Source organism: Anguilla anguilla, chromosome 11, assembly GCF_013347855.1.
Source record: "Anguilla anguilla isolate fAngAng1 chromosome 11, fAngAng1.pri, whole genome shotgun sequence".
In the NCBI taxonomy this organism is placed as follows: Eukaryota; Metazoa; Chordata; class Actinopteri; order Anguilliformes; family Anguillidae; genus Anguilla; species Anguilla anguilla.
The window spans coordinates 41,668,696-41,684,578 of NC_049211.1; the positions used below are offsets into that span (position 1 = coordinate 41,668,696).

At 45.8% G+C, this 15,883-nt stretch overlaps 1 protein-coding gene across 2 annotated transcripts; it reads left to right on the plus strand.

The window, feature by feature from the left end:
• Nucleotides 1-3,589: 3,589 nt before the first annotated feature.
• On the plus strand, nt 3,590-15,658 carry csrp1a (cysteine and glycine-rich protein 1a). 2 transcript variants are annotated; one of them, XM_035383624.1, is made up of 6 exons: nt 3,590-3,951; nt 7,506-7,669; nt 11,378-11,546; nt 12,431-12,560; nt 13,233-13,326; nt 14,224-15,658. In XM_035383624.1, the coding sequence occupies exons 2-6, from the start codon at nt 7,507-7,509 to the stop codon at nt 14,298-14,300; spliced, it is 633 nt and encodes a 210-aa protein (XP_035239515.1). In that variant the 5' UTR covers nt 3,590-3,951; nt 7,506; the 3' UTR covers nt 14,301-15,658. The 2 variants fall into 2 exon arrangements, with proteins under 2 accessions (XP_035239515.1, XP_035239517.1); XM_035383626.1 differs by having other exon boundaries at nt 3,594-3,951; nt 7,506-7,615.
• Nucleotides 15,659-15,883: the final 225 nt, after the last annotated feature.

Genomic DNA, 15,883 nt, shown 5'->3' on the forward strand with positions numbered 1-15,883 from the left:
ACACTAGATGCACACCTTGTAATGATATAAGATATAAATGCCCTGAACAGATATAAGTAAACATAGCAGTGCATGAATCATGGAATATTAATGTTGATAAGCAAATAACAATAACTTAGTGCAGTCCGTATATGTACAGTATAGACATTTTCATGTTATTATTGTTATTATTTTATCTAGGGGGGAAGGGGTAAGTTTCAGGATTAACTCTGAACACCTCCTACGGGCAACACAGCAGGTAGTGGGGGCCACAGCTGGTGAACGGAACCACATTAATCACACGTTCCCTATGGAACCCCCCCTCCCCCCCGCCCCACGTCCAAAATAAGCTCCACCCCCTTACCCTTACCCATCCTCAGCAGCCCCCAGCACTGCCAGCTCAACAGTGGATACAGATACACAGCTCGGCATGAAAGCACTCCCACCATGGTATGGGCTGGTCTGTTGCTAGCATGCTTAAGATAACAGACATGCCTGTAGACTGAAATGTTGTTGTTATATGTTGAGGGTTTGAAGTGGCTTCACTGTATGGTGGTTTACGGTGTGTAATGTTGTATGTTGTTGTTAAAGGTTATGATTATGATTACCATGACATGCTTTGAAGGCCTTGATGTTCATTAAAAATGTTATTTTGATCATGAAAGATGCTCTTAGTAAAAAGAGAAGTTTTTTTGTTTTACAGTTCATCTTTCTATCCCCCTCATCTCTCTCTTTCTGAATCAATAAAGGAACATCAAATTCAAAATCTCACCCTCTTTCTCACACACACCCTCTCTCTCACACACACACACACACACCCTCTCTCTCTCTCTTTCTCACATACACCCTCTCTGAACAGCACAGGGAAAGCTAGCTCATCTCCCCAGGTGTATGAGCGTGTGATGCAGTCAGCTGCCTCTCCATTAGGATGTGAGAGACCACATTCCTGTGGAGCTGAGGAGTTCACACAGCCTGGGCACCCCCCCCCCCCCGTCCCCGCCCCAAACCTGTCATCTCTACACAAACCCCCCACGCCCGCCCCTACCCCCACCCTCCCCTAATAGGGTCGCGGCTGCTCAAACCACAGCTGTAATTATGAGCCGCAAACGCAAATGTGCTCTCTGTGGTGAAAATAATCCTGACTTCTGTGAACAATAAGGTAAAAAGCAAATTTACCACAGATTATCTTAAGATCAAGAGATCACAGGCAACTTGCATTTTTATGTGTCCGACAATTTCAACAAAGAACATAAGGCAATAGTTCAATGAGTCTGAAACGTCTCAGAATAAATAAGATCACCATATAATTCATTGCACCATATGACCATTGTATGATTCATAAAGTCTTCAGAGAATTAGTCTGTATAAACATTTACAAGCATCAACAAACCCATCAAACAGAAAAAGAAGAGAAAACTAGAGGATCAGACTGGAACAGAGAATAACTGAAGCTGATACTACTCAAGCAAATATAAACAGATCTGTAGGGTATTTAAGTGATATGGAGGAATGTCTGATTCTAACTCTTTGCAGGCAGTATCCCAATTAAAGACATTATTCAACAGACTGCAGACGGCAGTGCCAGAACACACTAAACAAGTCCATTCCTACAGCCACCTCAAAACAATATATCTTCATTTTCTGACATTTGGATGATTAAAGATAAATCATGAATAAAGATTAAAAGTAAAACATTCATTTTCAGGTTTACAGTGCAATTGAATTGATGCTGTCTATGTGTGATGATGATAATTCCTTGTACAGTAATTTGTATGGGTGTGGACAAACTGCAGCCCTTCCATGACTCTGCATCCATAATCACAGATGGCCACATGATGGCAGAAGTGAGCATGTTGTAGTTCCTGGAGAATGATGTGTCATAATCTTAGAGGAATTCATCATTCAGGACTACGGTTTCTGTCCAATAGTAAATAACAGCTGTGCACTCTACAGATTTCGTTTAGAGTCTGAAGCACTACCACTGAGATGATACAAACTTCAAGAGTGCATTTTGTTTAGGAATAAAGTGTAATGGTAAGATAAAAAGAGAATTGATGTGGGAACAAACCTAGGCCTAATGTTGAAACAAAGTACTGAACACTGCATCTGTTTGAATGTGACTGCTGTAGTTCTGCAAGGCTTAGAACTCTTCTTCCCAAGAGGCCTCTGGTTGCCGCACATTCTGATCCATGGATCTTTACGCCATTTGGATGGGTTAAAAGTAGGCACCAAATACGATACTGGATCCAAGATAAATACAGAATTAAATTCAACAGGGTAAAGGACAGCTAATGTTAGCTGAAGTTTGCAAACATGACTTTTAGAATCCTCATGTTTTTTAATTTAGGAATTAACAGCAAAACCGTTGCCACGCTACTGATACCATGACCACCACTCCTGACCAAGACGTACAGTATGGCAAAAATGTAACTGAATGAGAGCATCATCTAAACACAGCACCAAGGGTGAGAACCCTAGGAGTGAATGATACCAATACCATAGTTCCTGACTGGAAAAAAAGAAGAGAAAAACAAAAGACAAGCAAAAAAAAAAGTCTAGCATACATAACAACAGTCAGACAGGAAATATCAGCAGACACCTCTGCAGTGCATTATGGGAAATGTAAATAATAGTTGACATCTCTGGGTTCAGGCCCCTGGGAAGAGCCCCGCCTTAATTTACGGGAAGAGACTCGCTTGCCCTTTTCACTTTGGGAGACTCATTTAAATCTACGAGGCGTGATAGCCAATTACAGACCTTCAAACTAAAACCGCTCGCTCGTTTAGACACCCACGGACGGTGACATCCATCAGCAGCCCGCTCCGAAAGGTCAGGAGAGCAGCGTGAGGTGCGCCGAACACGCAATCCAAACACGGCGTTCGGTCACAGGCAGAGGGGCGCAGAGATTTAACGACCCAATCAGAGGTCATCTCTCCCAGTCAGGTGACCATCACCAGACAATGAACACCGCTCACTTTCACGCTTCATGGAAAGTAATGACACCCACCAGAATACTGCGTGTGGCTGACTAGTCTGCCTGCCTGCTACTAAGGGGTGCTTTAATTGTGTTTTACCGCTACAGGTCCCAGTTAAGTTTGCAGCCTCTGTCTGAACTTCTTGCTTTAGGTTTCATGACTTTCTCAGCCTTGAGTTCTGAGAAGGGCTATATGTTGTTCTGGCACCACAGAATAATTCAGGAGACTCTTCTAGGTGTGTTCTATCAATGCTAAGCTTTTCAAGAGCAGGCTGTGGATCCCTTCGTGGCGTACATAGTTTTGTTTTTTTTAATTGATTAAAGGATAAAAGTGTTTATTCACGGTGTAAAGGAAGCGGGCGATGTGTCAGTGCCTGTGGGAGCAGCCAGATGCGGTTGCCGGGAGCGGTGGTGTGTGTGGGCAAGACGTGCAGCTGCCCTGTGAGCATCAGAGAGCGAGTGTATTTGCTCGTTGGGGTGTGGAAGGTCCTGGCAAGAGTTTCTACCCCTCTTTCTGCACGCTTCCCCCAACTCCCCTACTTTCTCAGTTTCTCAATCCTTCCTTCCTTCCCCCCCTCACTCCACTCCACTCCCTCCCTCTCTCTCTCTCTCTCTCTCTCTCTCTCTCTCTGTCTTCTCTTCCCCCTCTGTATCTCTCTCCCTCTAGCTTTCTCTCTCTCCTCTCGACACCTTGTGTGTCTCCCCTCTTTCACTACCCCATCAAAATTTACCTTCTTTCTCGACCACTTAATTCTCCGTACCCCTTCTATGTCTACGTCTGCACCCACTCTTTCTAGCTCTTCTGTTGTTTTTCTCCACCCATCTCTCTCTCTCTCTCCCTCTCCCTGGCCCCTCCCTCAGTTGTGACTCAGAGCACACAGGCTCTCTGCTCTTCTGTGTTAAGCAGGAACGTTCAGCAGCTGTTCGGCACATCTGGAGCTCCAGAGACTCGTTGCCCTCACACCAGGAGGACCCCGGCCCCACACACACAACTGCAGGTAGGCAGGGGAAATATTTCCCACAATCCACCTCTCTCTCACACGCAGTTTGTAAAAACATAACGAACGGGGTCATTTTAGCTGAGAGAAGCCGTCTGGCTGCTGTCAGAACGTCGGCTCATCTGCAAACTGAATCCTGGATCAAACCAAACAAATATTTGTTCTCCTGTGGTTCTCAGAGGACCTATTCGAGTTTTCCGAAGGGGTCCTTGTTTTGAAGCGTGCTTACAGTAGGCTGTAATTTGTTTTTGACAACTTCTTGGCTAATGCTGCCAGAACATATTTGAAAATGACCTCTTTTATACAATTTTTATCATTTTTTCTCTCATTCATATTTTTTGATTAGTAACTCCAAGTCTATATCCCTATTATGTGCACAGCTAGTTTTTTTTTGTATTTACAAATAATAGTAGCCTGATTAAGCGTAATTCATGCTGTGGTTCTATCAGACGGTTCAACTGAAGGTGTTTTTTGTGTAATTTGGCTGGTTGTGTTTGGTCAAATGAACACTAGCATGTACTGCACATGGCTCTGCCATTTAGAGGTTAGTGCTAAGTACTCCATTACACATCACACGCCTGTGAATGCACACTCGGTCCCCCATGTGCACGCACACACCGCCTAAGGAACTACAGCCCCACAAATACACCACACCCTATTTATCCACTATCTCACCATGGCAACCACCTAATGTTAAGATTTAGAAACATCTGAGAACGTTGGGAACAGGGTGGCATTTCCCTGTTCTGTTCCACACCTTTCCCCTTCCCACAGCCAATGGAATGTGGACAATAACTGGAGAGGGCGACTGTTTGCATTCTGGGGTGTCTGGGCCAGGCACAACAATAATGTGGATCTCAGCTCTAGGCTTCAGCATGGAATTTGGTTGGAGGGAAACAACGGATATGCCTGTGACTTTCTGGAGATCAGCTGTACCGGATGAATCTCTCACACAGCCATAATAAGATTTACCAAGGCAGCTAAAACCGTGAAAATATCAATGGCATACAAGTTTGAGAAGGCCAACAGCTCTGTGTGGAGGTATCGGAAAGAAATTACTTCAGAGCTAGACTGGGCTTCGGTATTTAAATTAATGATGATCAAAACCATCTTCCGTCTGGATTGAATTAATGTTTCATCCTCGATTTAAAAAGAACTGTATGAGACTGTATGCCAACAACCAGTCCACAGCTGTGTGTGTGCGTGCCAGAATGCCAGTACATTTGTCCACGCAGCGTTCAAAATTAACTGTCACAAGCGTCAATTTTAATAAATTCTAAGAACAAAAAGAAAAAAAAACATACAAATCCCAGTTTCCATCAATGAAGTATGGACTGAGTGCACTAATGCATGTGTTGCAGTTCGAGCTTACTTCTATGGTTTGCTTGTTTGTGTCCATTGTACATACACTCTATGGTCACGGCAGTGATTGTTCTGTTCTGACTGTACAGGCTGCGTCCTCTTTACAGTATCACACTCATGACAGAAAGCAATGCCTTACAACACGAGGTCCAGCAAAATGTTTAGTCTGGGCTGTAACTGAAGTATGCCTGAAATTTGCCCTGGGCCCTCCGAGTTTGATGTCAGAAATGCTTAACGGGCATTCTGTGGTTATCTTATCTGCAATCAAAAGAGACATTAAGGGCAGGCCTCCTTTGTCTGAGGGCAGAATACTCCTCAGATCTTTCAAACAGGGGCCTGGTCTTAAAGTTACGGTCTCTCGAGGATTCTGATGGTAACGCAGGTCGGGCAAATGCTCCTGGAAGTCTGTGTCCCCGATAAGGCTGCGGAGAGAGCCCAGCACCCTGGAAAAGAGCGACGAGGTCAGAGGGAATGGGAGGTCTTCCCCTGGAACTTACTGGAAGGAGCCGTAATGAAGCGTACCAATGTGAGCGGCGAGGGCAGCGGTGCCAGAGGAAAGAGGTTTCACGAGCGAGGAGGGAAACTAATCATGATAACCGAGGAATATCGCGCTCGGGCCGTTGGGTTAAAAACACACACGTCTGACGCCCTGCGGTCCCCGCCCTGCATTAATGAGCATTTAATCTCCCAGACTCCTGCGGACTCCACCTCGTTCGGTAAGGCCAGGCCGAGTCACAGCACACACGGCCTCAGGCGGAGGATCCATGGACATGTTATGTCCGTGTCACGCGCCGGGTGACACTCCCGGGAGGGACCGAGCGTGCGGACACAGGGAGATGTGCCAATTCCAGTTTTTCACCAGCGTTTTACTTGCCAATAGAGAGAGAGGGAGTTCTTTAAACAGACCAATAAACAAAAAATCTTCACCATTCACGCTCATGGAATCCTGGCGAAAGTAGCAAACTGAAACAACAAAGACAAAACCAGCCAAACAACACAAAGACTTTTCAGTCCGGTTTCTCTTTCTTTGTTCGCCTCTCTCAAAGACGCTTTACAGAGTAGCAGAAAAAGAGCAAAAAACCAGGCCTGGACCCCCAAATAGCAAGCACATGAGGTAAAAATAAACTCCCCAGTGAGAAAATACTCTCAAAAGGAGGTGAGAAAAAAACTCCCCAATGGGAAGTAATCTCAGGAGGAACCCAGCTATAGAGGGGGAGCCCATCCTCCACAGGCCGGCCTGGTGTAAAGTAGCAGTATAATTGATGTAACAGAAACGTAATGAGGGATCTACCACACTGAATGCCCGCCTTTAAGCCCTGGACTGATTACCCAAAGCAACCCAGGTGTGTGTGCCCGCTCAGCCAATGGGTGTGGCCCGGAACTGCCCCACCTCCCCCCGCCCCCAGAATACAGCCGAGGTGTATTTGGCTCCCACACGGGTTTCGGCTCCGAAATGTCACACACCTGGTGACACGCCCTGGCAGGGAGGGACCGGACATCCGGAAAGCCCCGGACCCCTCCATCGAACCGAGCCCCGCCACACTCTGTTAAAACCCGAAACAACGTGCAAATACACGAGATGGGACCTAGCTGAACCCTCGTCTACTTTCAGACTCCAGTCTGAAGAGTGTGTCAAGCATTAAATAGCTGAGCTACTGAGGTCCTTGGTATTTGCCTCTGTGTATGTATGTGTTCAGAATGCATACATATAAAACAGAACATTGTATACAGTCTAACTAAAACTGTACAACACTGCATAAGACAATCACGTACTTGATATTTCGATGTAAATAGTGGCATACAACGCATAATGAATTTATGAAATATTGGCTGCCGTATGTCTTCAATGAATGTTCTAATGCTTGAAAGAATGTTTACGGCGATGTCCAGGTTTGCTTTGTAAAAGTACTGTGTAACACATACTACAGAGTGTCATTTAGAGCAACCCAGTCATTCTAAATCCGTAGTCAGAATTGTCTACATTAGTATTTTTCTCTTCAATGTTCCCAAGTCTTCATTCAGTGTAATACTTCATGCTAAGTGAACCGGCCTGTTGAGGGGCCCCCTACAGCACTTTTGGGGAGCCCTTTCTGAAAGGAGATTGTCCCCATGGCTTCTCCGGAGCGAGAGGGTCTGGCCCCGCCCTCACACCCTTGTAGACCCTCACCAGTCTTTCCTCTGTGCCCCTGCAGGATGCCGTTCGGAGGAGGAAACAAGTGTGGCTGCTGCCAGAAGACTGTGTACTTTGCAGAGGAGGTTCAGTGCGAGGGGCGGAGCTTCCACAAGTCCTGCTTCCTGTGCAGTGAGTACCAGGAAGGGGAGGGGCGGAACTTCCACAAGTCCTGCTTCCTGTGCAGTGAGGGTCGGTTGTTCCAGCGATCAGAGCAGCTGATAAATTCAGTGTTGTTACAACCTTCTAAGAACACAAAGTTCATCAACAACCTGAGGGAGCCTGCTCAAGATACCGTGCTATAGTATATTTTATCCATATTAAGTATGTGACATAAATAGTTAGTTGCATTCAATCTGAATTGATTCAAATTGAGCGTGCTCGTGTGCAAAATGAAAAAGTAACATCAAAATAGGTGTTTTTTTTTTTTTTTTTTTAAGTAAGCAATCAGCTAAAAACATGAGAAAACATTTGCTGTGTTTATCCTGCAAAGTTTATCTCAACTAATTTGCTAATGATGAAGTGTCATCGATTTTTTCTTCACATGATTCACATAATTCAACAATAGAATTACATTAGAATGACACGGGGGATTACCACTGTTTCTTCATTTCCTGAGTTTCTATTCTGAGTCCATATAAAGGGATATTGAGTTCTTGAAATATCACTGGCTTTTTCACAATATTCTCAGTAAATGAACTGGAAACACAACCCCTACACTAATTTTAGGTTTAGATTAATAAATAAAAAACTGCAACATTTGTGTATTGGATCACACAATGATTCCTCAACACAGCAGACGACTAAGACGTAAGCCTGGTTTAAATCAACATGTATCCCAAACACTGAATTCATGAAGTCTCTAGTATATTCAGAATATTTCTGCAGTAAATGTGCTAGTGCATAGTGGTATGATGTAGCAGGGGCAGTGTACTTCCCAACAAAGGACATCCAAGCACAGAGACCTTTTGCCACCAGCCCTTTCACACTCACTCTCTGGTGCCCCCTGTTAACCAAAGCTGTAATTCCACCCCATCAAGCAGGAAATTAAACAGAAAATACAATTATTAGACCATTTTAGTCATAATGCCCTGGTGGAATGCAAGGTATTTGGGAATGTTCAGTAAGAAGTGGGAAGAAATGTGGAAACTTTGTCTTCAGTATTGATGTTGGTTTTATAGCACTAGCAATATCTTTTGAGATGGATATGAAGAGTGATATGAATATGAATTAGTATACATTCTTTTTTTGTCCTCAAAGACAGTTGTATTGCTTCTGTTACCTGCAGTTTCAAACTGGTAAACCTTGTTATATAAAAAGAAAATTTTTTAAATGAATTTATATACATGCAACAAGTACCAAAGTTTTCAAAGCTGTCTTTTAAAATGACAAAATATTTACACATAGCTGGCTACAAAAACCAAATGTATTTGACCAGTTATGTATTTGCATCTACAAACGTGATATTTGTAGATGCAAATACATAAAATAAGACTAAAAACATACTTCAATGGCTTTCCATGATTTCACAGAAGAGACACAGAAAGTGCGAAACAGTCAGCAGTGTTTGGGATGCTCACTGAAGGAATGTATTTATGACTGAAAAAGAGAAGCAGAATGTTTGGATAATTTATGTAGGCTTTGAATGAGACTGCCCATATTTGGAGATGTTAGCTTAAGTCAGATTCTGAGTTCATCCCCCTTAAAAGGCCGGATAGGTATTTGGCTTGGAATGTTCTGAATGTGAGGTTTTCGTTGCATTCCAAGCCCCCGCTGCCCTTGGCAACACTGATTACGCTGCTCTGGATGAGGTCATGCACCGACGTCATTCGGGAGGCACTGATCCCAGTCCAGGGCTTCCGAGAGGAAAAAGGAGCAGTCTGGAATGTGGGCTTTTGAAAGGGAAAAGGAGCAGTCTGGAATGTGGGCTTTTGAAAGGGAAAAGGAGAAGTCTGGAATGTGGCCTCCAAAAGGGAAAAGAAGCAGTCTGGAATTTGAGCTTCCGATAAGGAAAAGGAGCAGTCTAGGATGTGGGCTTCCGAGAGGAAAAAGGAGCAGTCTGGAATGTGAGCTTCTGAGAGGGAAAAGGAGAAGTCTGGAATGTGAGCTTCCGAGAGGGAAAAGAAGCAGTCTGGAATTTGAGCTTCCGATAAGGAAAAGGAGCAGTCTAGGATGAGCAGTCTGGAATGTGACTCCTGTGAACAGTACAGAATAGGCCACTCTAAGCCAATCGTCTGTCCACACACACTTATTGCAAAACATATTTGACTGGTACATAACTCTACACTTGTTTTATTTTTGCAAAGTCACATGAAGAAAGATGAAGATGTCAGTCCCCCCACGCCACCCCTCCATATTTTTAGAAATATACTATCTCTCTTCAAATCTTTGGTGTTATGTGTAACATTTAAAAGACCAAATGAATTGACTCTATTTGGAATCTTATATAAAGTTGTTCAATTTTGTTAATTCACATTATGGTTGTGACGGTTGTAGGCATGAACAGAAACAATGTTTTGTAAATGATATGAAACAAACATTTGCTTGAATTTCTGAGTTAAAGAACAACCCCCAAGACAGGAATATTGAATATTGCCCTAACTGTTTGATGTTAGAGTGTGAAAATCCAAAGTATAGATTTATTCAATTTAGAATTCATTCAAACATGAGGATACAGAATTAATACAACAGTACCTGATTTTCCAGAGTAAACCATTACATTTTATTACAGATTTCTCATTTGCAGATGTGCTTATTCGAGTACTACTACTTATATCCAAAATCAAAGAACAATTCTACCTTGGGGGGAGTATAGTTATTACAGACAGACAGTAGCCTATAGGGTGAAAGTGCTAGTCGGCTAAGGGGGTAGGGTTTTTACAGAGAGAGCGTATAGGGTGAAGTGCTAGTTAGCAGACAAGCACTGCAAAATAAAACTAAATGACAGCAGCTCACCAGCTGAGCTGTGCAACTGGTCTGCGTATCTGACCTCTGCTGCTCTTGCCTGGTTTCAGAGGTCTGTGTATCTGACCTCTGCTGCTCCTGCCTGATTTCAGAGGTCTGCATATCTGACCTCTGCTGCTCTTGCCTGGTTTCCGTGGTCTGTGTATCTGACCTCTGCTGCTCTAGCCTGGTTTCAGTGGCGTGCATATCTGACATCTGCTGCTCTTGCCTGGTTTCAGAGGTCTGTGTATCTGACCTCTGCTGCTCTTGCCTGGTTTCAGTGTTGTGTGTATCTGACCTCTGCTGCTCTTGCCTGGTATAAGTGGTGTGCGTATCTGACCTCTGCTGCTCTTGCCTATTTCAGAGGTCTGTGTATCTGACCTCTGCTGCTCTTGCCTGGTTTCAGTGTTGTGTGTATCTGACCTCTTCTGCTCTTGCCTGGTTTCAGTGTTGTGTGTATCTGACCTCTGCTGCTCTTGCCTGGTTTCAGTGTTGTGTGTATCTGACCTCTGCTGCTCTTGCCTGGTTTCCGTGGTCTGTGCATCTGACCTCTGCTGCTCTTGCCTGGTTTCAGTGGCGTGCATATCTGACATCTGCTGCTCTTGCCTGGTTTCCGTTGTCTGTGTATCTGACCTCTGCTGCTCTTGCCTGGTTTCAGTGGTGTGCATATCTGACCTCTGCTGCTCTTGCCTGGTTTCAGTGGTGTGCATATCTGACCTCTGCTGCTCTTGCCTGGTTTAAGTGGTGTGCGTATCTGACCTCTGCTGCTCTTGCCCGTTTCAGTGGGCTGTGTATCTGACCTCTGCTGCTCTTGCCTTGTTTCAGTGTTGTGTGTGTCTGACCTCTGCTGCTCTTGCCTGGTTTCAGTGTTGTGTGTATCTGACCTCTGCTGCTCTTGCCTGGTTTCAGTGTTGTGCATATCTGAACTCTGCTGTTCTTGTCTGGTTTCAGTGGTGTGCAAGAAGAACCTGGACAGCACCACCGTGGCAGTCCACATGGACGAGATCTACTGTAAGGCCTGCTACGGAAAGAAGCATGGGCCAAAAGGCTACGGTTATGGTGGGGGAGCGGGAACGCTGAGCATGGACACGGGCGAATCCCTGGGCATCAAACACGAAGAGTAAGGCCCCCATCATCTCCCCTAAAATCACCACAATCTTGTCTTTTCCTTGCATATGCACCAAACAAAGCACAAACATCTTCTTAGTTAGAGTTGTACCAGTTTGTAGTATAACAATCTGAAGTCAGATTGTTAAAATGTAAAGTGATGCTCAACCCTGTTACTGGAGATCTACCGTCCTGCAGGTTTTAACTCCAACCCTAGCGAACCACACCTCATTCAACAGGTAGAGTTCTCATTGAGCTGCTAGTAGAATTAGTAGAATTAGACGTGCCAAATTACGGTTGAAACGAAACCCTACAGTGTGGTAGATCTCCAGGAACAGGGCTGGGTGGCTCTGTTGAATGAGGTGTGCTTCGTTAGGGTTGAAATGAGACACTACGGGACGTTAGCTCTCTAGGAACAGGGCTGGGTGGCCCAGTACTACACTAAGAAGGAGGACTTCTGTGCATGTGCATTTCAGTCATGCATTATGTCTGACTGTCACACGCTGCCAACAGACCTGAAGCCTTGCCCAGCTCAACCGAGCTGCGTTTCCACTGCATGACTCATTCAGGATAACTGCGGCGATTTTATGATTTTTCTGCCTCTTCCTTTTACCTCAGCTTGAAGCACACAGGATGTTCCATCGCTTGTTTCGACAGTATCCATCAGGCGTTTGCCCACAAAGCGCCCCAAAATTCAGAGATATGCACACCTTTGACTGTTTTACTGGTCCTTTCTTCATTGTAATGTCGTGTTTTTTAACTGTGCTACCTCTTGGCTGAATCTTCTACATAAAAGAGATTATTTTACCTCATAGGTTATTTACGAGTAAATAAAGGTAATAAAGGTGGAATACAAATCCTCAGCCACGCGTTGGTCCCTCTCCCTCTCGTTCTCAGACCAGCGGCGCATCGTCCCACCAACAACCCCAACCCGTCCAAATTTGCGCAGAAGTTTGGCGGCTCGGAGGTGTGCCCGCGGTGCGGCAAGGCGGTGTACGCCGCGGAGAAGGTGGTGGGGGCCGGCAGCGTGAGTACAGAGCGAATCAAAATGTCCCTTTCGCCTCTGACCTCACAACACCCGCTCATCTCATTGGCCCGTTTGCCCGGCAGAAGAGATCCTGGCCAATTACAATTCAGCTCAAGGCGGGGAGGCAAGACACATTGAAACCAGGGCTCAGGGCTCAATTCCATTTAAGTTCAGAAAATTCCAGAAACGCGCTGGAAAAAGTGCTCACATAGTGTTCTCTGGAGATTATGTATTCTCTGAACTGCATTTAGGAAACTGTGTGACATGCCTGACATGGCTCAGGCCTAGTGCCTGAACTGTCACACGTCGCCAACAATAACTACAGCCTTCCCCAGCTCTGCCAAGCCGGATTTCCACTGCATGAATCATAATGCGTGCTCCCCCCAGATTGTCCGGGGTAATGGGTGCTCCCCCCAGTCCCCCTGTGCTCTCTCTCTCTCTCTCTCTCCCCCTGAGAGACAGAGAAAGAGAGAGAGAGAGAGAGAGAGAGAGTGAGTGAGAGTGAGAGAGAGAGAGAGAGAGAGAGAGAGAGAGAGAGACAATGTTTACCTCTCACAGGCAGGGTGTGAATGAGAGTGTGAATGTGTCAGAAGCCCCCCAGCCCCCCCCCCCCGACCCACGCCCCCCGCTCTTGCGTGAGTGACAGAAGAGCTCCTCTCCCCCCCCACACAGGCCTGGCACAAGAGCTGCTTCCGCTGTGCCAAGTGTGGCAAAGGCCTGGAGTCCACCACCCTGGCCGACAAGGAGGGCGAGATCTACTGCAAAGGTTCGCGCCCGCGTACACGCTTCCTTTCGTCCGCAGCGTGTAATGTGGACTCACAGCTACAAAACCGTACACAACCAACGCTAGAGAGGGCAAAAACCGCAGCGTTATACACTGGAAGCACATTCAGAAACCAATCATACGGTACAAACACATTCATGTAAAAACACGTAGCTATCCAGGGCTGAGAAACTACTGCTGTATAACAAGAGCCACCGCAGAAGTAGAAAATGATTTATTAAATTTCAAGTAAAGGACACGTTAAAGTTAAGTAAACATCACTGTTTTTGAAGCAGTACCAAGGCTTTATATTGTTAGAGCATGAAATCTACCAGATGTTAAAACAATACTGCCAGTTTACCAACAGGGCCTTCCAGCTAACGAGCATACAGGGGCGCAGTAGCGCCTGTCTGTTAGCACATCGCAAATCTACATATTGCAGAGCGCCGCAGCGGTACGCTAGCAGGCAGCTGAGGCAGGGCAGCTGTGGTGAGGATTAGCTGCGGTGAGGATTAGCTGTTCAGAAAACGCAGCCGTTATACTAGCAGGCCGCGGTGCCCCACTAGCAAAGAGCCGAAGGACTCATGGACGCTAGTCTGCTGGATCGCCTTGCCTCGCTGTACATCCTGAGAGAGACGGTTTTCTCTGGAGTATGCTCTGTAGCCAGAGAGTGAAATTAACACCAGCCAAATGCCGGTAAGATTTTCTGCTCTAGCAGGCTTCTGACAGGTAACCAACCAGGTTGTGTTATTTTTGTAAAAGGTCATGTGGGTTGGTAAAATGTTGAAAATGGCTGGTGATTTTCAGAAACCACGAGCCACTCTCGCCAGTGGGTGAGAAAGTCAGGGCAGCCACTGGGTCACGCTTCCTTTGACTTTAACTCTGTTTGCGCATCCACAGGCTGCTACGCCAAAAACTTTGGTCCCAAAGGCTTCGGGTTCGGCCAGGGCGCGGGGGCGTTGGCACACGCCCAGTAGGGGGCGGACTCGAGCGACGAGGTCATCTGGGGGCGCATTCCCGTATCCTGTGTAATCATGACATCAGCACTCGCCAAAGGCCGAAGAGCTCTGAGTCACCAGGGTGGACCTGCCTGCGCTAAAGAAAGCTGTCCCTCCTCACGCACACTTCCCTCTTAGGCTTGCTACATACTCTACGCAAGGAACGCGCGCAACGACGCAACAAGCAACCACGTTTCTTAACGCAACGCAAATATGTGCTGCACTTCCACACATTTCCGTTAGAGGCACTCAATGTAAATACTGTCCAACGAACAACTAAAAACTATTAACAGTCACCAAGGTTACTCACCCCAACCAGACTGGCCTAGGCTGCCCCCTTGTGGATCAGCGGTGTGTAACCTCAGACAGGGCTAAAGCCGGTAAGCGTGCGTACGGTATGTAAACACGGCTAGCGTCCCAAATGTGAGCTGGCGTTTGCGCACCTTGTGTAGAGTACGTGCTAGGCCTTAAAGCGGAAGGATACAAGCTCCATTGATTCCTACAGGGACACCAACATGCTCCAGTCCAAAATGACTAAAATGGCTTCAAGCTGATAGATAAAGCAGGCTTCCAAAACTAGATACCTGCATGTTTTGCATTGTAAGTTTCTGGGCTCAATGTCTTTAGTATTGGGAATGTCAGGAATGTTTTAACCATTACTTACGCTCTTCATTCCCCAATCATCTCCATTTAAGGGAAAGATACCGCAGCGCACGGGTCGGACAGGAAGTGACAGTATAGCTACATTCCAACCCATTTCCTTCTGCACGCGCTCCCTGCTCCCTAATTCCCAGCGCAAGGTTGCCTAGGAGACCAAACCAGGAGTGAACACAATGGAATGCTACCCAAAACACGGTGACCGCATGCAAGGGCCGCTCACACAGCATCGACCGCCAATCACACAGCATCGACAGCCAATCACACAGCATCGACCGCCAATCACACAGCATCGACCGCCAATCACACAGCATCGACAGCCAATCACACAGCATCGACAGCCAATCACACAGCATCGACAGCCAATCACACAGCATCGACCGCCAATCACAGAGCATCGACAGCCAATCACTGCCTTCAGATACCGCTACAGCACACCTCTGCTCGCAAATACCTTTTTACAGTATCTCCAAGATATGTAACACCAATATTTTCCATAGATAGCCCTTTTTTTATGTTACAAAATCAAAATATTCTGCCACATTGTGTGAGTGCTTGGGCAGATGTTGCGACACTGCGATTTCAACTAATGCATCATTTAAATCAGAAATGCAATGGAGGCTGTATAAATAATAATGTATTATCGACAATTAAAACCGCAACATGCAAAGAAACTGGCATTCGCAGCTTGTGTGAAGACATGCATTATTGCCTCATGATCCATTACAGATACGCAACACTGCAGGGTGATTATGGACGTCAGTTCTGGAAAATACCACCACATGATGGTTCAGAGTGCTGTCATTCCTCACACAGCACCAGGGTGAAACTGAGTTCATTCATATGGGGGCAAAGCCATTTCACCATGTAAAATATGCTCCATGTTCTGCTACCTAGATACACTC

Excerpts from the sequence above, each read along its gene's own strand:
- csrp1a (XM_035383624.1), top strand. The coding sequence starts at position 7,507 with ATGCCGTTCGGAGGAGGAAACAAGTGTGGCTGCTGCCAGAAGACTGTG. Across the intron at positions 11,547-12,430 it reads CTGGGCATCAAACACGAAGA|ACCAGCGGCGCATCGTCCCA; the intron begins GTAAGGCCCCCA and ends TCTCGTTCTCAG. Across the intron at positions 13,327-14,223 it reads GGGCGAGATCTACTGCAAAG|GCTGCTACGCCAAAAACTTT; the intron begins GTTCGCGCCCGC and ends GCGCATCCACAG.